This window comes from Xiphophorus couchianus, chromosome 23, assembly GCF_001444195.1.
Source record: "Xiphophorus couchianus chromosome 23, X_couchianus-1.0, whole genome shotgun sequence".
Lineage (NCBI taxonomy): Eukaryota > Metazoa > Chordata > Actinopteri > Cyprinodontiformes > Poeciliidae > Xiphophorus > Xiphophorus couchianus.
In genome coordinates, this window is record NC_040250.1 from 10522805 (window position 1) to 10548030 (window position 25226).

At 38.7% G+C, this 25226-nt stretch overlaps 1 protein-coding gene across 1 annotated transcript; it reads right to left on the reverse strand.

Annotated features, from left to right (window-relative positions):
- Positions 1–1035: 1035 nt before the first annotated feature.
- On the reverse strand, positions 1036–9630 carry LOC114138642 (E3 ubiquitin-protein ligase TRIM21-like). Its single transcript, XM_028008025.1, has 3 exons — positions 9553–9630; positions 7963–9429; positions 1036–2009 (listed from the first exon to the last, which is right to left on the reverse strand). Exons 2-3 carry the CDS (start codon positions 9425–9427, stop codon positions 1849–1851), a joined length of 1626 nt encoding a protein of 541 aa, XP_027863826.1. The 5' UTR covers positions 9428–9429; positions 9553–9630; the 3' UTR covers positions 1036–1848.
- Between the last annotated feature and the right edge of the window lie 15596 nt (positions 9631–25226).

Consider the following 25226-nt stretch of genomic DNA (forward strand, 5'->3'; position numbering starts at 1 on the left):
TTAACAATGTTCATAGATGTTGAGCACATCAATACACACCCAATGTAAGCATTGTGTCTTGAGCTTCTGGGCAAAAAGCATTTTTATTTTAACTTGCATATATTAACATATTTCACCTTCACAAACCTTCTGTATTTTTATTGATTCAAACAAGATAAATAAAACTTGACATTAAAATCCCCACATAGCCAAAAGCTGAATGACTTGAATGACTCTTCTGACCTGCAGAAGAGTCATTCAAGCTAAACTGTAGCTTGAATACACCACCTGTCCAGCTGTGTATTCTGTGCAATCAGCCATTCTGGTATATAACTTACAGAGACTATTCTTTTGCGTTCAAGTTTTAAAATTCTAATAATATCTGAACAAAAATGTCCATTTGTGTTCATTGTACCTTTTTCATGTTGATCTATGCTCATAAATTAAAAGTGAGTAATATAGTACTACCAGTACTGTGATGATCTATAAAAAATATTCAGGCACTCGTTTTATAAATATTGTACCTCTCTACAGGATTTTTGTCAATGTTGCAGTTGTTATTAAATATGCTATGCTTTCCCTTTTATGCTTTGTTATTCAAGCAGTTGTCGAAGAAAAACCAGTAAAGCTTGCAACCTGCTTTGTAACATCACTTAATGTTCAAACCTCTAAGTGATTATTTAACCAATGGTAGTAAAAAAAAGTATTATTTAGTCTCAGGTGTCAGGATGATATCAGTCCTGTGTTTGTACTACGCAAGATGTAACATAAGTGACAGTTAAAAAAAACCTGAAGAAATTTGGCTGCTCATTAACTTCAGAATCAATTAGAAATATTTGCTACAAAATGTTTCTTATTGGATTGAAAAAACATTTTTGTATATATTTTAAACAACAAAAAAAAACAACAATAGAAAATGTTTTAAGGATTACTTTATTAACAAATAACACTGGGTTACAAAAAAAACTTTTTTGGAAGTTGTCTATGTTTTTTCAACTGAAGTAGGACAATTTGCATTGTTAAATCCCAAAATGACATCCAGTTTTCTCAATCAGGTCAAGTTTTCATCCTGAGTGTATTAATTAAATGTTACAAATTGAATAATAAACACTTTTAATGGTAACTACATTTACATTGAACATTACATGTTTATTGTGAAATATTCTCCATCTCTTTTATGACCTGATGGAATCTCTAAACTGTAACTTCCAGAATGCTGATACTTTCAGCCTTTAAGCAACAACACAAAACATGAAATACAACATTTATTAAAATGTGCTGACACATGTCAGTGGTTTGTCATCCAGAAGTGCTCCTTTTAATTGCCCAGTTTTGTCCTTTTGTTTTAGCTACCGCATGCACAGTTGGCATATTTTAAAACATAATTTAAAAACTAAAACACTGAACAAAAGACCAACAAAAACAAAAACAAAGTGAATTTTTGAAATAGATTTCATAGGATATTACTCATAAGCAAATCTGAACATAATGGAGGAATTTAATTAAGGATTATTTTTCTTTGATTGTATTTGTACTGTTGCTACAGTAAAACTCTCATTAAATGTATATCAGTCACAACTTGCACAAGTGGTTAAAACTGTAACATCCTAACAGTGCTTTGCTGAACATTACAGTTAAACATGTAAACCAGAAACTTAACATTTTGATGCCAGAACAACAAGTTTAACTTGCACAGATACTTTTTCTCTTTTTCACCTTGCGGAGTGCATGTCATGTAAAATAAACTCAATTTGAGAGACTAGCATCAAACCGTACCATAAAAACTGCAACTGATGGATTACTGTGGCGAAAATTGGGTTGTGCTATTGTAGTGTGTTACAATGCTTGCCCAGAAACTTCAACAGTCTCTCAGTGGTTGGTTGTTACAGGAGTGATGATCAAGGCAGCTGAATTTTTTCCTCCCTCATTGACGCAGGGACTGAAGAAAGGGAAAAGCTTCGTGGTGAAGCTGTTTCCCATAAAGGAGAAGATGGTTGCCCTTGCATCCACATCGTAAAAGGAAACTTGTCCTTTGTGACAGTCCCCTCCTATCCAGTAGGGGTCTGTAGTCTAGTCCACTATTTGTTTTTGTTCTTTCAGGAAGCAGGGTGATGGACTGTTGATTGAACGCACCTGGTGGCTAATAAATACTGGCATCTAATCAGCCACCTGCGCTGCTTGGTTGGCCTCCGGACCTGACCGGGACAGGCAGCACTGCTCCACGCTTCTCTCGGACTGGCTGAACAGTCCTCAAAGCGCATACTTTTTTGGGGAAACAAATAAATTGTTATTTGGATCCGCTCGTCTGTCTCCCATTTTTGTCATTGCCTATGGGGGGGCGTGACAAATGGGGGCTCGTCAGTTTGAACCCAGATTGGAGATCAGCTGTCGAGTATTGTGCTTTGATTTGTGTACGCTGGCTTGTTGGGGGACGTTGACGAGCGTGTTTGGTGAGTGATGCGGCCATTATACATCTGTTTTGAGAGAGTGTGTCTGTGTAGCAGTTTGAGTGATCGCAATCGTAGTAAGTCGTGGTGGTTCTGTCCCTGCTAGGCTTAACAACGACTTCCTTTATGGAGTTTGTTGTGGGGGGGGATTTTAGTGTGGTGTGAACGTGGGCAGAGCAGTTGTCTCGGGAGCACATCCGGAGTTGCAGGGGGGTCGCCATTTATTGGTTGCTTTTCCGGACTCTCGGGCGTTAGTGCATAAAAACCCATCACGGTAACACCCGAAGACTAGGGGGGGAGATTAGTTAGCTTTTGGTTAGGCAGTTAGAGGGACGGGGTCACTGTGACGCTGTGGTTGTTTTGAGATTGTGGGAGCTCAGAGTGCTGCTGTTGGGACTGGAATTCAGGTGTTTGGTGACTAATTGGTAAAGTTATGGCTGCTGTTGATGAGTTTTTACGAGAGCCGTCTGAAGAAGGGTTGGAGCGCTGCACACGCGAACAATTGTTAAAGATCGCTGAATATTTTCAGTTGGAGGTCGGTGATAAACGGTCTAAGGATAATATTAGAGCTATCATTAAAGCTAATCTAACTGACTCAGGTGTGTTAGGACCAACTAAATTGCAGGCTGCCGGCACGTGGTTGGATGCTGATGCTGTTGCCACTAGCCTGACTTTTGAACAGAAGCGGGAGCTGCTTTTGCTGCAGGCTGCGATAGAACAGAAAAGATTAGATGTGAAAAAAATGGAGTTGGAAGAATGTAGACTGCGATTAACTGGTGAGGGCCACGCCCACCTTGATGCTTCTGGTGGGGGAACTTCTTGCTCGTTTGATGTTGGCAATAATCTGCGTTTGGTTCCTCAGTTTTCTGAATGGGATCCAGATACTTTTTTCTCCCTGTTTGAGCGTGTTGCTGATAGCAGAGGTTGGTCTGATCTAGATCGGACACTGCTTTTACAGTGTGTGTTCACAGGCAAGGCTCAAGAAGCATACTGTGCGCTTACAGTGGATGACAGTAAAGGTTATACCACTGTGAAGAAGGCTGTTTTAACAGCTTATGAGTTGGTACCAGAGGCGTACAGACAGAGGTTTCGGACATGGCAGAGGGGTGGGAAACAAACCCATGTTGAGTTTGCCAGGGAGCTGGGGATCCATTTTAATAGGTGGTGTGCTTCCTTGAAAATTAGCACTTTTGTTGACCTCTGTAATTTGGTCATCCTGGAACAGTTTAAGAACTCTGTACCGAGTCATATTGCTGTATACATCAGTGAACATGATGTGAAGACGGCTGCTGAAGCTGCGAAACTAGCGGATGAATATGTTCTTTTACACAGGGGTGGCTATGGGTATCAAACTGGCAATGATTTTGGCTACAGGAGTGGCAGTCAATCTTTTGTGAGGGGTCATGCGAAGGGGGAGGGAAGTCCTAATCTGAACAGTAGGTCAGAACGGGTTTCAGATGGGCATGTTTATTTGGATCCAACTGACGTATGTCATTATTGTAAAGCCAGGGGCCATTGGAAGCGTGAATGCCCTAAACGGGGTGCTCAAGTGAAATCTGCTGCGTTTGCTGCCTCTGAAAAACATGCTGGTTTTGTTTCCTCCAAGCAGGTGGGAGTAGGACGAAAGTACACTTTGGACCAGGGGGATTTTTCTCCTTTCATTTCTGAGGGCCGTGTGTCCATAGTGGGGAGTGATGCTACAGTGCCGGTAAAAATTTTGAGGGATACTGGGGCTTTTAATTCATATATTGTGAGCTCTGTATTACCCTTTTCTGAGGAAACCAACACTGGAGATCATGTTTTAATGCGGGGAATGGGACTTTTGGTGGAACCAGTTCCACTGCATAAACTGATATTGACTTGTGGATTGGTTCAGGGAGAGGTTATTATGGGGGTGCGCCCTGCACTTCCGCTTGAGGGAGTGGATGTAATCTTGGGTAATGATCTTGCTGGTGGACAGGTGTGGACTGATTGTCTGCTGCCTGCATCTATAGTAACTTCTTCCCCTGTGTTAGGGAAGTTGGATGAGGGTGCTCAGTGCTTCCCTGGGGTTTTTACAGCTTGTGCAGTGACACGAGCTATGTGTCGGGCTGAGTCTGCATCTGTCCCTGACCAGGAAGGTGGGGGAGCAGAGGAAGGTGAGTTTTTCTCTGTATATGTTCCTGATTCTCTTTTATCTGTTTCTCATAGTGACCTGATGGCGGAGCAGAGAGCAGATTCTTCTCTTCGTCATCTGTTTGATCGGGTTGTCACTGAGGAAGAGAGTGTGGCTAGAGGGTATGTGTTGAAAGATGGATTGTTGGTACGGAAATGGGTGGTACATGGGGAAGATTTTGTTGGTGGTCCACTCTGGCAGACTGTTGTTCCCTCTAAGTTTCGCAGTGAAGTGTTGCAGGCTTCCCATGATCAATCAGGGCATTTGGGGGTCCACAAAACCTATAATTATATCCTGCGTTATTTTTTTTGGCCTCGGTTAAAAAAGGATGTGTCTGAATATATCAAGACCTGCCATACTTGTCAGATGACAGGAAAGCCGAACCAGACTATTAAACCGGTTCCCTTGTATCCAATTCCGGCAATTATGCATCCCTTTGAACATCTTATTATTGATTGTGTTGGTCCTTTGCCTCGTTCTAGAGCTGGAAGTAATTATTTGTTGACGGTAATGTGTCAGACAACAAGATATCCAGCTGCATATCCACTCCGTACTATTACTGCTAGGTCTGTGGTGAAGGCTCTGACCCAGTTTATTTCTATTTTCGGTATTCCGAAAGTTATCCAATCTGATCAAGGTTCAAATTTTTCTTCTCATTTATTTGCTCAAGTTTTGAACCTGCTCCAGGTGAAACATAATCAGGCTTCTGCATACCATGCTCAGAGTCAGGGTGCTCTCGAGAGGTTCCACCAGACCCTCAAGTCTTTGTTGCGTAGTTACTGTGTGGAGTTAAACCGGGATTGGGAGGAGGGTTTACCATGGCTTTTGTTGGCTGCTCGTGAAGTGGTGCAGGAGAGCACTGGTTTTAGCCCAAACGAGCTTGTTTTTGGACATGCAGTGCGAGGGCCACTTAAACTGTTGCATGATGCTGTGAAACCTTTACAACCCCCGATTAAGTTAATTGATTATGTCAATGGTTTTAGGCGTCGTTTGTATGTGGGGGTGGAAATGGCTAGAGAAAAGTTGATCTCTTCTCAGGTGAAAATGAAGCGCATTTATGACCGTAAGGTGGAACGTCGGTGTTTTAGTCCTGGTGATCAGGTACTTGCATTATTACCAGTTGTCAGCTCCCCCTTCCAGGCTAAATTTACAGGCCCATTTACAGTTTTGCGCAAGTTGTCAGATCAAAACTATTTGCTGGCAACGCCAAAACGGAGGAAGTCAACACAACTTTGCCATGTAAATTTATTAAAACCATACTATACTCGGGATTCACAGGTGTCTGCCAGTAAAGATGAGGAGGCACGGGTTGATGAGACTGTTTCTGTGGTTGCTACAGTGGGTTGTTTGGGTTTCTTGTCTGCCCTTCAAAACGATGAGGTAATTCCACCTAGTGAGAGTTTGTTGACTGGCAGGCTAAACAATTCTGATGCATTGAGGAATTTGGATTCTTTATTTGCACACTTGTCTCAGGAGGGGATCGCTGAGTTGACTGGTATGTTTAATGAATATCATTGTTTGTTTGGTGATGTGCCCCGTAGGACACACTTGATCCAACACGATATTGATGTAGGTGATGCACAACCAATTCGTCAGCGTTTTTACAGGATATCTGAAGCGAAGCGGAAGGTCATGGATGAGGAGATTCGGTACATGCTTGATAATGGTATTGCTGAACCCTCTGCATCTAGCTGGGCATCACCTTGTTTGTTGGTGGAGAAGGCAGACAAAAGTTTTAGATTTTGTACTGATTACCGGAAAGTGAACATGGTTACAAAATCTGATGCTTACCCTATGCCACGTATGGAAGACTGTGTTGATCAGGTGGGTTCAGCTCAGTTTGTCAGCAAATTTGATTTATTGAAGGGTTATTGGCAAGTCCCATTGTCTGAGAGAGCTAAAGAGATCTCTGCCTTTATAACTCCCTGTGGTCTGTTCTCTTATTCTGTAATGAGTTTCGGATTGCGAAATGCACCGGCAACATTTCAGCGTCTCATGAACATGGTTGTATCTGGGTTGGAGGGATGTGCCGTATATTTGGATGATGTGGTGGTTTTTAGTGATACGTGGGATGAACATCTGGCTCACATACGTAAGCTGTTTGAAAGGCTGGCTGAAGCACATCTGACCATTAACTTGTCAAAGTGTGAGTTTGCTAAGGCCACTGTTACCTATTTGGGTAAGGTGGTGGGGCGAGGGACTGTGCGTCCAGTGGAAGCCAAAGTAACCTCAATTTTGCAGTATCCTGTACCAACCACAAAAAAAAAAAGAACTCCAGCGGTTCCTGGGTCTCGTGGGGTACTACCGCAGTTTTTGTAAGAACTTCTCCACGGTGGTTTCTCCGTTGACAGATTTGCTGAAGGATAAGGTGAAGTACACCTGGTCAGCCTCCTGTCAGAAAGCTTTTGATGATGTCAAATCTGTTCTCTGTTCTTCCCCTGTTCTGGCAGCTCCACGATTGGATCATCCTTTTGACCTGCATGTGGATGCGAGTGATGTAGGTGCGGGTGCTGTCTTATTTCAGCAAGATGATAATGGGGTTGATCGACCTGTGAGTTTCTACTCTAAGAAATTCAACCATTTTCAGGTAAACTATTCTGTCATTGAAAAAGAAACACTGGCATTAATTTGGGCCTTACAGCATTTTGAGGTATATCTCGATTCTGGCAGTGTTCCTCTGGTGGTTTATACCGATCATAACCCCCTAACATTTTTGCATTCATTGCAGTGTCCGAATCGCAGATTGATGCGATGGATGTTGTTTTTGCAGCCTTATTGCCTGGATATCCGCCATATTAGAGGCTCTGATAATATTGTGGCAGATGCTTTATCCAGGGCACCTTGTCCCTAGATTTAAAAATCATGCCTTTAATTTTCATTCCCCTTCTCTACAAGATCCTTATAGGCTTTTCCAGGGCCTGGAGTGGGTGAGCTGTTAAGGTGGGGACTGTATGGGTGCTTGTGGTAAGGCAGCAAATTTTGTTAATGTTGTTGTCTCCTGGTTAGTTAGTTGAATCGCTGTGTCTTTTTGGAGTTCCATTAGGGACTCCATTTTTATGGGGGGGAGTGTGACAGTCCCCTCCTATCCAGTAGGGGTCTGTAGTCTAGTCCACTATTTGTTTTTGTTCTTTCAGGAAGCAGGGTGATGGACTGTTGATTGAACGCACCTGGTGGCTAATAAATACTGGCATCTAATCAGCCACCTGCGCTGCTTGGTTGGCCTCCGGACCTGACCGGGACAGGCAGCACTGCTCCACGCTTCTCTCGGACTGGCTGAACAGTCCTCAAAGCGCATACTTTTTTGGGGAAACAAATAAATTGTTATTTGGATCCGCTCGTCTGTCTCCCATTTTTGTCATTGCCTATGGGGGGGCGTGACACCTTCCTCATAGTCTACAAAAACTCCAACCTTTTCAGGTATCTGCCTCACTGGCAGGTTTACAGCAGGGCCAGCATTGGCTGTGAGCTCATTTCCATTTCTAAACCAGATGGTCCAGTATCCATTCTTCGGACTCAGTCTGATATCCCCCTTCCTGTTGATAGACTCACTCACCACTCCCAAATCCCACTGAGTTTTGCCTCTCACCTGAACCTCGTAGTAAAACTTTCCAGAGGAGAAACCTTCTTTTGCCAGAACATTGAGGACCTTTTGAAACCTCTCTTCTTTGTTGTCGACGTTCCTTTTTTGGTATCCAGTGGCAACTTGCTTCCCATCAGCTGAAACATTCAATAAAGGGTGTGCTGTGTCAGGATCGAATGTCACATCTACAGCATACTGCTGCTTCTCTCTAAAGGTAGGATCGCACAGCGTATTTATTTTACTTTTGACTGATCTCTGCAGCTCATCCATGGCGTCTTGTATTGCAAACTCGGCAGTGTTAAGTTTCAGATTGGGCCAGTCCTTTACCTTGGGTGAAGATACTGTAGAAGAAAGGGCATTCTCGAGAAATGTGAAGTCATCATCTGTGAGAGAAGTTTTATCCAGTTGTTCTTTTTTCTCTTTAATTTGCAAAATTTCTGCATCCAGTTCCGTAGTGAAATCCATCCCCTCTTTTTCAATCTGTTGCAGCTTTGTATTGATTACCTCAGTCAGCTCAATTTGGCTTCTCTGAATGTAATCCGCAACAGCAGCCATCGCATGGTTTTTGTATGACAGTGCTTGATCTGCATTTTTCCCGATCCTGTCCAAAGAGGATTGAATGTCAAGAATTATCTGCTGACGTGTCTTGATCATTTGATCAGTGCTTTCCTTTTCTTTCCCCAGCTTAATTTTTCTTATGTTTGCCTCCTCTTCTAAAGTCACCACCGTATGCATTTTATGGTCTTTGACTTTGCAGGACAAACAGAGAAACATTTGATCTCCCCTGCAAAAGAACTCCAAAGGTTCGCCATGTGTCTTGCATAACCTGTTCTGGAGGTCATTGACTGGCTGGATGAGCTTGTGTCTCTGTAAGTTGGGTAATGTTTGATGAGGCTGCAGGTGTGTTGTGCAGAATGACATAAAACATACTAAACAAGACTTCACAGCAGGGTCTATGCACAGATTGCACAGCACTTTCCCAAACGGTGCTTCTTGAAGGGGTGAAGACGACTTCCTTCTCACTGCAGTTTTGAATCTTTCCGCCATATCAGCAATGAAAATATTCACCCGGAGCATTGGCTTGGTGAGATATGTCTCTTTGCACTGCGGGCATTCAATGAGACGATTAACTGTTTCCCAGTGTTTTGTGATGCAATCTTGACAAAACGTGTGTCCACAAGGAATTGATACAGGTTTTGTGAACACATCCAGGCATATAGAGCAAGAAAAATTATCATCAGCCATTAGACTTGTGGCAGAAGCCATTTCTAGAAGAAAAAAGAGAGAATTAAGTTTTATATCATAAAATTCTATGTTCATCTAAGTTCATATATAAAACTCCACAAATAAGTATAAAACAAGACTTTAAACTTGTGAAACAAAAACATTACCTGATGTATAAAGACTTCAGTGAAACTCGTAAGAGAAGCTTAAACTTGTCCCTGTCTTTCTTTTTCTTTCTGTTTCACTTTGGTCATGTGATCTGCCTTCCTTGTTGCTCTGAAAACAGTTAACCCTTAACAAGCACACACAGCCAGCAGCTTTTTCCCCGTCTACTTTTCGTTTTCAGCTGAGCTTGGTCACAAAGGGAAAAAAAAAATGTTGCAAATCTATATATCAAAGGCCTGCATCTCCAGTGATTGTTATTTAGTTGTGCATAATTTATATTCCTCTTTGACTGTTGCTGGTGTATTTCTGTCTGAAACTCTTTTCATGTACAGTTTCACCTGCCAGTGGATTCAAAGTTGTAAAACAGAAAAATGAAAAATTCACAACAACTTTTACATGACAAGTGAATTGTGGGAATCGACACACGAAGCTGTGCAGTCAACATCATCCTTTTGTTCCATAGGAAAACAAAGGCTTTTAGTATTCCTGTGTCTATGAGGAAAAAGGTTTGAACATTTAGCAGGTTACTATTTTTGTGTATTTCTATATTGAAATGATTTTGCTAATTCAATTCAAAATATGAATCTCCTTTACTATTACAGATTTTATACACACAATGATATCTTGTATTTTTTCCACATTCCTGAAAACCATACATAAAACCAAACAAAAAAAAACATTTTTGCAAAGAAATGTTATGGCCTAAGTCCAGCCCTCAAGAGCAATAATACTACATGTTTAGATGCAGCCCTTCTCCAGCTCACCTTGTAGGAAGTTTCTGAATACTCTGAACAATATTGTCTTGTTTAGAGATGTCAGAGTTAATACCCTCTTGAGCGTTTCCTTATTTGTACATGTTGCAATCACTTTTTGATAAGATTTTATGTTATTGAGCAGCACAAGTTAACAATGTTTGTTGTAGTGCCAACATTTCAGAAGTGCTCCAAAAATCTTCTAACGGTGATTTTACAAAGTAATGATGACTCACAGAACCTGAATGTACAACTCCCTTCGTAGATCTTTATTGGCAAAAATTTTTCCATTTCAGAGATATGCACTATGTTGTGTTGGTCTGTCATAAAATCCCAGTAAAACACCTTGATTTATGTCAAATGTCAAGTGAGAAAATGTGAAAAAGTTCAGAGTATTGCTCTTTGGCAAGGCACTGTAGGTGAAATGATGATAGAAAGCTTGTCAGTCAAAGAAAAAAGGAGCACAAAAGAAGCTCCATCCACAGGATGTGTGATATTGTGAGACATCAGGGCAGCTCTGTTCAGCTGCAACCAGGTGGGTCTATTCAGAAGAAAGTCTGGGGCAGGGTTTTAATCCCAGTCTGCTCCTGCTCACCAGAGTCTCTCAGCTCTAATGAAATATTTAAAAGAAATTTGGGTGAGATAGGGATTCCACTGCCAAGCCCCCCAAATCCCACAACCCACTCCTTCTCCTCCTCTTTATGAGCCAATGAAAGGCTCATCAAAAGATGAGAAGGAATCACTACCTCACACCTCCCATGTTTTCTCTTCTGACTCCCTCCGTCCCTCATCGACCACTGCTTTTTTGCTCCCTTTATCCCTGTTCAGCAGGCTCTAACCTTGGATGCATGAATTAGAGATTTGAGCTGTTCTTAATGCTTGAGGACACAGTGTGCGCTGTATTACTGATGATCCTTGCTAGCTGTCTGCTCATGTTTAACCTGTACAAATCCAGTGTTAGCTTGGTTTGTGCAGCTGGTCCAAACATCTGGAACTACATAACAGGATGTTGAAAAAACAGCAATACAGGCTAAATTGTGTACATATAGGATATTTAAATTAACAAACGCCCATATAATGGTGAATGGCGTTTCTTTTTATATATATGTTGTTTTAAAAGATTCTACTGAGTTAATATCTCTATGATTTTCACACACACATACCAGTGTGTTCCTAAAATGTTTGTTAAAGGATATTGTAAAATGAGTTTAAATATTTGTGCCTTTTATATTTATACTTCTACATTAAACCTGCAAGCAAGCAAGATTGACTGACTATAGGATTTGGATAACATCCTTTCTTTGGGTTGGATTTGTTTCTTGCAATTTTATGTAGGTTTGAGACGCTGATTATTATAATTACACTCATGGGAAATGCTAACTTTTGAGTCTGTCAGTTCAGCCAACAACTCTTGGATCAGGAAAATATATAATATCATGTTTGGAGAAAGTCAAATACAGCAAATAAATATATATATATATTTTGCTTTACTTTCAATATCAGTATGTGTTATAATATGACCATATTGGTTTTTGAGCAGCGTTCCCACTCAGAATTCTGATTTCTAGAAATTCTTTTTGTTAATTTTTCCAAGTTCAACCTGGGATATTTCAACCCTCAGGCAAAAATGGAACATTTTATTAAAGCGTCCTTCAACCATTCAAACGCTTCTCTCGTAGTCTTTTGTGTAATTTCTGCTTTCCTATTTTTAATTTTTCAGAATTTACCTATAACTTCATGTCTGGTTCACACAGCAAGGTTTTAAAACTGTTCATAAATGAAGCAGCATCAGTTTAAAGATATAGTGATAGCAGAGGAGAAGACAGTTTGGTAACAGACTTTGGTTCTATTTTGGTTATTGTTCTGTTCAGTAGATTTGGTTGCTGTGTTTTGTTCAGTTGTGTTTGTATTAAATATTAAAAGTTAGATTAAAACATTACACAAAAATAAGTATTTTGCTTTTGAACATAACAAATTAATAAAATTAGGCAAGTATAAGGCTTCTCTTGAAGAATACTAAATGCAAAGGGATTTAACATATTTGCCAAGATAAGCTAAGATACAAGGTGTAAGCCATAGCCAAAGGAGAGTTTTCTTTCTTTGTTTTTTTCCAAAAATTTCTCGTTTCTGATTTTCCATCTTGTTAAAACTACAATGTAACAATGAAAACCTTGTAAGAACAGCCATATCTGTCAGGATACTCCGATTACAAGTTGTTCTTTATTTCCTGAGCTTTTGTTAAAAGTATTTCCTGAGCTTTTGTTAAAAGTAAGGCTTTTAGGATTAGAAAGAGGCTCTGTGGAAACTGAGTTTTTTTTTATTATTATTATTTAAATTGTCAAGAAAAAGTAGGGACAAGGAAAGTCAATTACATCTTTGAATCAGTTTATGCTTCCTGCAGCCTGAAACATTTTCCTCTTAACTTGGCAGGCTGCAGCTGAGTTAAAAAATATGTCAGGGATAAAGTCACATGGGAGAAAGGATTAATCTGGGACATTTGAACCACAATAGAAAACTGAATTGTCACCTTCTCAGCTGTGCAGGAAAAGCCAGCTGGACCAAAAGTGTATTGTCTGGAGAATAGTTTTAATAAGTTAAACTGTCAAAATTGCTCTTAATTCTATCCAGGCAACTCTCAGGCATTAATATCCAGCCAGGCATTTTCTAAAACCTTAAGTAATGCCTGGAGATCTAAAAGATCAGACAGATTTTTTGTAAATGTAAAGGCAGCTATAGGCTATTTTATCTTGCTTCTCATTCATTAAAAGTCTAGTGACTGCTGGATTTACACCACTTTCTGAGATAGCCTCCAAACAACACAAGAGATTGTTTCTCCGGGCTGCTGCAAGTGTTGAATTATTCATTTCCCCCATTTGTCAGTCTCAGTATATGTGACTGAGAATTTGACAACTGAATGTTTGCAGATTCATTCACATAGATAGTTTTTGATGTCTCCCATTTGTAAGGACTCCCCAGGGTCCGCTGTCTATAAATCTAACAGATACGGGTTACCAGCCCTAAACTTAACTTCATGCTGTCCGGCATGTATTAGATATTTCACTGCTCCAACACACCTGATGCAAATTAATGAATTACTTTCTCAGCATGTCAATAAGATCAGCAAAAGTCTGCTAATGACCCAGCAATTTAAATCAGCAGGGTTACATTTACAACAAGCAGGATAGTGAGTTGTGATTATGCAATTAAGATTTTTGTCTATTAATTCACTGTGATTAATAAGTAGATAAGTTTTAAATGAGCAACATCGCTAGATGTTGTTGGGGTTAAATTGGGGTTGAATTAATGTTTTAAACCAATGGTAGTATGTTAAGAGTGCTTAAATGTCTTTTTCGTAAGCTTTTGTATTTTAAATAGTGGAGACATTAGTTTTGACTTGGAATTTGTATGCTTTATATTTTTAATAAGTATGACATGGAACACAATCCCCTTATTTGCCACTATTCAACATGGGAAAGACAAAAAAACTTGCCATTGAATAGAGGAGATGTCTTAATTTTGATGAGTTAGGCCACTATTTTAAAACATATAGAAAAGGAACTATATGTTTACATTTCAACTTCACAGAGGGAGGCAGATGGTAAAGAAAGAGGAGCCAGGAGTGAAATATTTTGGTCACAGAGTCCCCATAACCTGTAAAACTGTTTGAAGAGGATGCCAAAAAATATCTCTCCTTTCCTACCTTCACATATGTGAAGATATAGAGTTGATGACTAAAAATGGGACTTCTAGTTTTTTGGTTTACTTTCATTTTGGAGTGTCTTGACTGTAACATTGCTCTGAAACAGTGGCATGTGTATTTAAGTAGTGAATTGTGGATAAAATTATAGTTTGTGGGGTTTAAATAATAAGGATATGAATGCAAAATGTCATAAAACAATCAAATGAAACTCTTTAATTCAATTTTTTTCCCCTCACTGTTCAGATAACAGTGTGGTAGCACAAATGAAAAAAAAAAAAACTTTTAAAGAAGCCATAATGGAGGATTGAGTTTCAGTGTTACAGTAAAGTCTGTGGTAAAAGATAGGAACAGCCTCAATTTCTTACTTGAATGGTTAGTTTTCTAGTTTTCTGATTTCTTTGCTTCCACACTTTTCCCAGAAAGCTTACCTTTGTGGGCTGCTACATGATCCGTCTTCTCAAAACTAGCACTCTGCTTCTCATTGTGTGACATGTGTCTATACAAAAACCCTTTTCTTTCTGCCAATACACCTTTTTTTTCAATCAGACTTTACAGCTACAGCCACTTTTAATGGCTCCAAGCTGCAGCCTTTACTTGTCTGTCACAGAGAGGCTTTTAACAAGGTCCTCCACTCCTTCAGCTCTTTCCCCTCCTATTTTATCCACGCTGCCACCACTTTTCTCTCTTTCGTAATTTCACCTTTCTGCAGGGGTAGAATATGCAGGTGTCTCACTCAAGCTGAAAAGAAAGGGGAAGTGGTTACCTTTTAATAAATAGGAACCTGCACACTTCTCAAACAGCTTTAGGGCTTCGTGGAGACAAATTGTTCTGGATGTGAATTTGCTTGGAGTAGAGGTGATATGTTCAATGAGAATGTTTCCCCCGATAAGTCATAACATTAAAAACAACTGTGTAATGTGCAGTAATAACCCCGACCCACTGAGCCGCCTACTCTAAAGGTGACTTTCAAAATGTGTTGCGGTATTATTAACCAGCTGATCATCAAAGTCTAAAAATAATTATTTAGCTTTACAAATTGGGTCTTCTCTGTGGACAATGTGCTGCTGAAAGCACAATGTGAAACCAGAAAGAGGTTTGTCTGTTGTGATAACATACAAAAAAGTTACTGGAACAAAGGTTTTGTGCCAGAACATTACCACCAGTGAAACATATGCTAAAAATGAGTTTTATAATAAAATTTATAAGCCACATTATGAATGGAATGTTCTTGATGATTAAATTTTAACACCTTTATCTCATTTTCGTTTTGAATAACACATCTTACCTCAACACATTTAAATATTCACAAAAGTTATATTTTTTAATTCAGTCTTTTATAACAGTTTCCTTTATTTTGTTTTGGCTCTTATGCCAGTTTGGGCCATTTTATTCTTGATAAATATGAAAATATGAAAATTTATGAGCCAAGATTAACAAACAAATGTTCACAGGTGAAAATGTGCATGTAGGTAAGTTTAGCTGGAGACATATAATCACATTTTCTTAAGTGAACAAAATATAATTTCTTTAAATCATATTAGGTATAAATGATAGTTCCAGGGGTTGCCAAACCTTCCAAAGGAGACAACACCATTTTATTTATAAAGAAGTTATTTTAAAAAAACAACAACTATGAAGGTACAAAATTATGGATGGGTGATGTTCATGCATAATATGAGAGGAAACAGTGCTGATGTACGTAGAGTTGGATAGTGTCTCAAGAGTTTTGGTTGAGAAGGTTTATGTGTTGGACCCAAAAGATAATTTTGCATATCCAATAGTTTAGTGGATTTGATAACCCAAAATCAAACAGGCTAGAAAGCTGAACTTATTTCTGGGGAAATTAAAGGAAACAAAAGGTACAAGTTAGCAGTTGCTGTCAGAAAAAGCACTCTGCTAGAATAGATTTAAAAAGTGTATTTAAAGTTTTAATTAGCTTTGAAGAGTTTTGCAACAACTTTTAAACACAGAGAACAAACCAGATGTCTATGTGACAGTCAGTGATGATTCTGCTGTCAGCGAGGATCCAGCAGATGTGTCTACTGTGATCGATCTTTTGCATCTATAAAGGTATTTGGCATGAACGAATGACTGCAGCTGGGAAACTGCAGTCATTTAACTGGCATGTTTTAAATATAGTGTAGAAGAATACAGGGGGAGAAGTTCTGAACACATGATATTTTCATAAATGGTTGATTGTGCTGATGTTATGTATTTCCATCTGATCATTTCAAATATAATAATATAGAATAATCGTTTTGGTCTAAAGTTTAAGTCATTAAACCTTTTAAAAAGCTACTGCAGTAATGAGAACAGTAAAATAAATTGTCAAACTTAATTAAACCTGTACAGTTTCTTGTTTCAGTTTCAAAGAAATGGTCTGGTTGTTCACTTTCTCCATATATGAAGACATCTTATAATCTTATCATGCTTGAAAGCACTCTATTCTTATTATTTTGGAAGATATAATACCTAGAAACACTTATGTTTAATGTAAAGGAAAAGTTTGTGGGGCTGGTTTTTTTTCAGTCTATACATTTGTAATTATAGAAATGGATTACTGAAGCCTACACCAGTTAAAATGAAGATAAATGTGTGTACTACTTGGTGTGCAGTTTGTAGACGGATGGAGATCTGATGTCCTTGGGCTTTTATCGGTATTCATGACGAACAAGGAAATTAAAGCCAACTAAACCACCCCAGGCTCGCTGCATTTCAATTACACACAGCATAAAAGAGTTATTGATCCATAACAGAGGAGACACACAGAAATGGAAAGATTTTTAAATACTCATCAGTCGTCCCATTCGCAACGTTTCGTAGAGCTGTACTTTAATTGATTTCTAGAAGGAGGCAGATGCCTGCAAGCTTCAGCAAACAAGTGAAACAGTTCAAAGCATTTGGTTGGTTTGTGTGAAATACAATCCCTAATGTCTCCCTCTGAAGAGCATCTTCTTTTTGTGTTTTTACCATCCAGTCCTGCTGACTTTTTTTTCCAGAAAGTCCTATTTGTTTGTTGTATTCCATCATCCTCGAGATGCAGCGGAGAGCAGATTGGACCATTTGCTCACGTTCATTCTGTGTAGAACATGATAAATGGGAGAAAAATTCAGTTCAAGCTTCAGCCACATTCTCCATGTCCTGAACTCCACTTCCCACTTTGCACAATCACCCCCTTCTTTCTCACCGGTTTTAGTGGTTGGATGCAATGTGTTCTGAAAACACTGTGCCACAGTCTCTGGAGGTCAACACACCATCTCCCAGATGTTTGTAGAGGAAGTAAAAGCTACAGCTGAAAGCGACTCTTCATTTGTTTCTTTTGTCTCTTTTAATCTAAGTGATCCTGTCTTGTTTTTGTCTGAAAGGGATGGTGGAGGTTTTATACATCTGCACTGAGGGGCCTGTTATTTTGCCTTTTTATTCTATTTTTTCTACATCTTCGTTCTCTTCTTGTCCCTGTATCTTTGCTGTCTGTCTGCTATTCTCTCTCCTCAGTGTCTCTTGTAATGTCAGATGGTCCTTGTGAAAGATGGGACGGATCAGAGAGGATTTTCTATCCATCTGACCCCTGCGTGCCCTTCGTCTTCCTCTCACAGCTTGATCTATCAAACTCAAGTGCTTTTTATTGTTGTTTAGCAGCTGGCTCTTGGCCCATGGCTCTACTTTTTCTCTCAACCCTCCTCATTACTGCTGTGTGCCTCACTCTGCTGGGAGTATGCCAGTGCATTTGCCTTTTTCAGTACATTTGTTGCGTTATGCAAAATATTAAACCCTCAAAGCCTATGTTCTCTCTGATGTTGAGATAAAGCATGATCCGGTAAATACTATTCACAATAAAATTAAGGTACAGAGTAAGATTCCCTTTTTAGGTTTAGTAATCCTGAGTCAACTTGAAATATTTTATTTCAGCTCTAAAATGGCCTCTACTAAAGGAAGCCCCAATGCCTTCCTGGGGGCTACATTTTGATGTTTTAGATATGTGGTGGATTTTTCAGGCACTCTATCTGTCTTTGATTTCTTTTGCACCTGCGCTCACTTCTCCTCACCCTTTAAAAATGACTTGCTTCAAAATAATACCTGAGATATTAAAATTCCACACAAAACATATACAACAAAACTTTGTTGTACATTTCAAATTCCTCGCTGATAGTGGTTAAAAAATATTAATATTATTGATTCATACCCCAAAGTTCCACATTAACATTTACATTACTGGATTTGTCAGGAATCATTAGATTGGTTCAACGTGTGTCAGGGAATGTTTCAGACCTACGACAGTTTTAATCTGCTAATTTAAAGGTGCTGGAGGAGTGGGCTCAGGGCACAACCTTGATGAGGATAATGTTAAATAAATGTGGTTTCTCAGTATTCATGCTGTTGTAAGGGGTACGTTTTGGTAGATATGCAACATTTTCCCATCCAATATTTCTCCATCCAAAAAGTGATTGTGGACAAAATAATCACGCAAGTAACATTTTAACTTTTTGGGGGACAGAACAATGTAAACATGCACCACTGATTTGCCAATTTAGAATACTAGAGTCCAAAATTGTAAGAATTAGTTGCCAAAACATACAAAGTCACCTATTTGGGATTACTTTGACTTTAAATAGGATGAAGGAGTAAACCACAGGATGCAACCAAAGTTCTTTTGTGCAGTTTCAGCAAAAGGACTCAAACATGATGAATATTCATGAGCATGACATGTTCACCATCCAGCTGATTACACTATGCTATCACCAGGTGCTGCAACTCCATCAACAAGCTCTGAAAAAGCTTTCCAGCAGCGGAAATATGTTTGAATATGAAAAGGATGGTTCCAGATGTACAATTTAAATATCTTGCAAATAGAAATGTTTGGAAATTGGTTCCTATTGATGTCACAATTGGTAGGAAGACATGAGCTTTCATGTGTGTTTAGAACTTGCACACCTTTGGAACTTGTCTTTAGCACCATCGGTAAAGTTGTTAAAATTGTTAATTGTGCACACTGCTAAATTCACAACTATACTAGGGAAACAGCCAGTCTTAATCCCAACATTGCCATTATTAATTAAATATCTATATTTTCTGAACATAGGATACTGCTTTTCTATTCTAAGTTTGAGTAAATAAATCACCACTGCATTTGGAGGCACTCTGTGGAAAGTAAAAGCTTTGCTTGCAGCTGGAAGGAGTTTGTGTGCACCATTAAAAATGCCATTAGTTGTTGATTTTTCTGTGAACCTTTGGCTTCAATCAAGCACTGTTATTACCCTAATTATGCGAGTAACTCATAGGCCAAAAAATTAAAAAATATTGCTCTTAAAAAACAACAGTTGAAGGCCTCAACCTATCATCAACGGCCGATAAATTAATTCAATCCCCCAACCTTAATAGAGGGTAATTTATGCACATGTGCAGAGTTAGTGCACTGGCACAAGGCAATCTGGAGCTGACAGGGAAAGAGCTGCACAAAGAACGTTTATTTGTGCAGCTCATATCAGCAACAAGGCAATCAAAGTGCTTGTCATGATGGAAATAAAACAACAGACAAATTACATTATATTGCAGTGGCAAAATAAAGGAAAATAATGAAATGTTGGAATACAATGTTCCAGTTAGTATTAATTGAAGGCAACTCCAAACAAATGGCTTTCAGTCTTGCTTTAAAGAAACTCAGTGTTTCAGTAGTTTTCCAGTTTTTTGAATGTTTGCTCCAGGTTGTAGTAGCATTAAAACCAGGGGTCTCAAACTCCAGTCCTCCAGGGCCACAGTCCTGCAACTTTTAGATGTGCCTCTGCTGTACCACACCTGAATAGAATAATTAGGTCATTAGCAAGGCTCTGGAGAACTGATCTACACAAGGAGGAGATTGAGAACCCTGATTAAAACGGAATGCTGCTTCTCCGTGTTTGGTTCACGCTCATTCTGGAGAAGGAGAGAAGTTCTGAACCGAAAGACCAGTGTGATCTGGAACGTTGGCACAATTTGATGCATTCAGTGACTTTTAAACCAGCACATTTATTTTAAAGTCTGAGCTGCAGGGAGCCAGACATGCCACTCCTCTAAGTGGTAGTAATCCCATTTTGACAGTTTTTCAAATTTTACACAAGACTTGTATGGCTGTTCTGCTGCATAAACTACAAAAGCTGTGACATTACCAGTAGCTTACAGATATTTTTACACACGTCGTAAGTTAGCTGCTCTGCTGTTTATAGTGATTTAATGTGATCTAGTCAAGATATAATGCTAATGTTAGCTAAGATTAGTCCTGGAATCTCTTGTTAAGTATTAATAAGCCTTAAAAGACTATATGCCCTTTATTTCAGTAGTATATATATATATATATATATATATATATATACATTTTCTAACACCCTTGTCCCTTAGAGGGGTCGGGAGGTGCCGTGCTGTGGTGCTAATAACGCTGAGGTCATGGGTTCAATCCCCATACTGGACAATGGAAAACTAAAGTCTTTCAGACAATCAACACATCAAAATAAAAAAGTGTACAAAATAAAATCAACACTTCAAAATGAAAAATGGCTCTGAAATAAAAGCAACACTTCAAAATAAAAAAGGTTGGAAAATAAAATCAAAACTTCAAAATAAAAAGACTGGAAAATACACCTTTAAGCATGTTGATTTTGAAAAACATTATATTAGAATTTTTTCCAATCTTCATTGTGGTAAGATCATGTAAGTTTTTGTTATATCGATGAAAACTCAGCATTATGTATGGCTGGTTAGCTCAGCTGGTCAGAGCGTGGTGCTAATAGCGCCAAGGTCATGGGTTCAATCCCCACACTGACTATTTGAAACATAAAGTCTTTCAGAAAATGAACTCTTCAAAATAGCTGGAGGCTTTAAATTAAACCATTATGCATGTTGATTTTGAAAAAGTCTAATTTCACAGCTTTATTCAAGATCATGTAAGTTGTTCTTACATCAATGAAAACTTAACATTACATATGGCTGGTTGGCTCAAATGGTCAGCGTGTGGTGCTTGTAGTGCCAAGGTTATGGGTTGAATCCCCATATTGGCCAATTAAAATCTAAACTCTTCAGAAAATCAACACTTAAATTAAAAACTAGATGCCAGAAATCTCAGTTGACAGCAGCTGTTTCCTTTCAAAAAATGTTTAATGCATTTTTATTAAACAACTGTTTGTCAGTAGGAGTACCCCATGTAAACAACAGCACTGTTGTGTTTATAGGTTTTTGAAAGTGTAAAAAAATCACTAATGAAAACACCTCTTTAAGCCTATTTGTATAAAACACTGTCCACATTATTATCTGAAGTCATTTGAATATAAAACAAACTTTGTCGCAGAAAGGTCTCATTTCTGAAGAATATTTGATTCTTGAATATTTTTCCTTATCCCCCTCTAAACATGGAACCTAGAGTACCTGATTATTATACATAATGTATGGCATTCCTTCACTCATTACATCATACTTACGAAACTTTTAGCCAGAAAATTCACAGCTAGAAAGCCCACTTTAATCTTTTATGTGCATTTAACCGTACCTCAGTAGCAAGAAACAAGGGGCATAATTTTCCAGTCATTGTCTTATTCTGTTTAGTGTCCCTTTAAGTCTTTCATTCTTGTGACATTTTACCTGCTACTTTATCTTTATTTCTTTCTCCTCTTGTCACCTCTGCAAGTATTTAGTCAAAGCTCCAGTCAATCATTGCACCAGCTGAAAAAGGTTAAGTATTCAAGCAAAAACAATGACCTTCATTCTGACAGGTTTAATGGATAAAGCAGCTGACCATAGCTGCATAGCTCATGGAGCATCTTGCTAGTGTATCACTCACCCCTGACAGTTGATGACAGAACGGTGAGATGAATGGACCTCCTGGAGGTTACGCCTGCGTTGTATATTTTCTTGGACGACGATGATGATGATGTACCTTTGTGTGGCTAGGTCAGTGCGCAGAATTTCCCCGTCAAGTTTTATGGCACATGACAGTCACTCATATGTCTGTCTCGGGTGATAAACACTTGTCTGATCATGTGTGCAGTTTACCTTCAGGGAACATAAAGTGCCACTCATTCTTTGTCCAACCTTGGTGTGTCAGTGTAGCGTGCAAAAGTGATAGAAATCTCCAGGAGCTTCTTCAAAATAAACTTTTTGCTTAAGGGTAAGTGCTGTTAATATGTAATAGTTGGTTATAGAGCTGCAAACTTTCAGGCAATGGGTCACAAGTTTTGATATGGCTGCTCTGAACATTTGGTAGTTTTGTTTTTCCAAGGTTTTTCTTATACCTTTTCCAGAATCTAGAATGACATTTAAAAAGGGAAACCTGTCTCTCCATAGCCAAAACAGAGCAGGTGGTTTTTATACTGGGGTTTTAGACACTGGGGCAGAGTTCTTCATTGTGCTGAAGGAGAGATAGTCCTGCTTTTGTTCCAGTGGAGGAGCTTTGCTGTACAACCCCAAGAAAGTGGGGGATATAATTTTGGCATGTGATATTTTGTGCAATATTGTGGACATTTGGGTTTAATTTGATCCTCTGAAGCCTGATGTAGAGCTTAGATGCAGCCAAAAAAATACAACCAAACCCAACCCAAGCCAACAGACATTATGTCCAAGCCCAATACAACATGACTAATTAACGCTAATTAGAAGCCTGGCCCCATAGTAAACATATTATTTTAATCTGCGGCCAGTTTAAAATGCTTCCTCATCTCTGAGTTTGCTCTCTGCTGACTTGTTAGTACAACGTCTTCTGTTTTTAGCTTTTGCTTAGCATCTTTCAGCTTCATTTTGTTGCTAGTTGTTACCACAGTGTGAGTCAAATGCAAATCTTGTGGGATGTGTGATTGATAGAAGCAGAGCAGGGCAGATTAGTTGTGCAGTGTGGTGTGCTTGTTACAGTCTAATTAACTTCTGCATCTGACTTTGTTTTTTTCCCTCAACAGGTTAAACTACCTGCTCCTCTGTTTAGATTATAATAAGTAGATTAACACAACTTTATATTTTGCATTCTCGTTTTGTTTCTCTGTGCTGTAAGGATCCTAGGCTTATTTTTTTAAAATGCCACAGAAGTCCAAGAGTGATTATTTAACATATAATTTTCAGGGTCAAAACATGCAGCCCCTTTGAATTGGAACATCTAACTACTTATATTTAGCAAGTACAACACTAACTAAATGTTATGTATTTGTAACTATTTGTATGAAGAATTACATTTAGTAATATTTGCATGTATTTTTATAATCAGTTGTCTGTTTTGATGCTGTTATTTTAACATCTGGGAGAAATGTGTTCTCCTGACTGATGCATGTTGATGATGAGATTCCTCATATGCTTGGGAAGCTTTCCAAGGTCTGTATAATGGGACTAAACACATCAGCAAAACCCACCTGTAACAGCTGAACTTTTTTAAAATCATGGCAGGTGTGTGTGGATCCCTATTTGCCATGAGCCTTAATTCACAGTTACAAGATTCAAATACATCCAAATACACATGAACAGCAGGACTAGCCACTAGATAATAAATAGCCACATAATAAATCACATATTTAACTTTTATCCAAATAGACACCAGTTTGTGATAAATTAGTCCCAAGAAATCTACAAAGATGACCCTTAACAGAAAAATTTCTGATCTGGTAGATTGCGAAACTTTCTAATTGGTAGCTTCCTGTGCTTTAATTAGGAATGCAATAGACAACAGTGGAGTTCGATTTTTACATACAAGATATAACACAAAAGCCTCCTAATATGCTTTAAACTCCTTTCAAACATCTGTTTTGTTTGGCTGCATCAGAGATTTACTTTGTGACCTCTCATTAGTTAGAGTAGATGACCAAATAATGAGTTAATTGCTCCTGTGAAAGAGTTGCAATTTCATTTGTAGGTAGATGGATTGCAGAGAACCCATTAGGTGAAAAAGAGATCCATTACACTGCAGCACCCTTTGCAGCCCACTGTGCTAACGGATGGAGGTGTCTATAAAATGCGTAGATCTATCTTTCACTTGTTTTACGTGACTACAGAGATGCAGTTCATTGAATACTCACCGAGCCCCTCCCATTGTGTGTTGGCACAAATGTAGGGGCTCTTAGCACGAGGCCTCTTTTAGTAGACTAATGTTGAAGCAAATCGATATCTAAGGCAGGATCTAATTTTTCTTGCCTGTTTTTGTTTCTCCCTGCAACTCCTGAGAACAAAACCCCAGAGAAATATACCTTATGTGATCAAACAGACATACATTCTTTGTAAAGCTGCACAGTGAAGAATTGGGAACAGACTGAAAACTTTTAACAAGGTCTTGCACACATTTTCACCATCAGTCATTGACTTTACCTTTAAGTTTGACAGTAAAAGATAAAAAATACCAAAGATGATTTAACATCTCCAAGGTATCGTCCTTTTTTCCTCTGAAACCTGAAACAAGATCATTAGCTTTTGGTCTCAACTTAGATGAAGCAATATTACATTAATTTCAGCTCAGTTTTCAAACCCAAAGTTTGAGTAAAACTATGGAAATTCTACTACTGTGCATATTCCAACCCTCTTAAAAGATTACTTACTTTATCATTGTTTCCCCAGAGATACTGCGGGAAAATTACGCATTACAGCTGTTCAGCACAAAGCCATCATAATCAACTCCAAGTCTTTGTCCCTGCCATCTAAACCAAAATTTGTGCTCAGTGACACTTTGAACACTTGAATCATGCTTGCCGCACCGAAGGATGGTGTTTGTACTCAATGACATCCTGTTAAATGGTTAGTGTTGAACACGAGAAGTTGAAGTTAAAGTGAAAATTGCCAGTTGCACAAAAGTGAACTCTGAACTTCTCTACCCCCAAAGTCTGTCACTTTGCTTTGTTATTTATCTCTACAGTAGAACTCAAGGAGGAGGGTGTTCTGCAGGGACTATTACATCAAGATTTTAGCAAGCACTGAACCATAAATAAACATGCTAATTATTTAGTGATTTCCCACCTTTGAAAGAAAATATGTTTTTATCCCATTGGCCTTGTAAATAAACTTTGTCACTTAAGTGACTGCATGCGTTGATAGCTGCTGGCTGTCAATTGTTTTTAGCAATTGTTTTGTTTTTTTAGATCTCGCTGAGAATTGTTGAATTTTTCAGTTAAAAGATGACAGATTGTGAAGCACATTTGAAAGAAAAAGAAAGTGATCACTGACAGTCTGAATTTTACACAATTAGGAACAGACACTTCGTCATACTTTGTGTATGTTTAGATTGTATAAAAATGAA

What these genes read in the sequence shown, in the direction of transcription:
- LOC114138642 (XM_028008025.1), bottom strand. Translation starts at nt 9,427, where the DNA reads ATGGCTTCTGCCACAAGTCTAATGGCTGATGATAATTTTTCTTGCTCT. An exon ending in TTTTGTAGACTATGAGGAAG is followed by an intron (nt 2,010 to 7,962) that starts GTGTCACGCCCC and finishes ACTGTCACAAAG; the next exon opens with GACAAGTTTCCTTTTACGAT.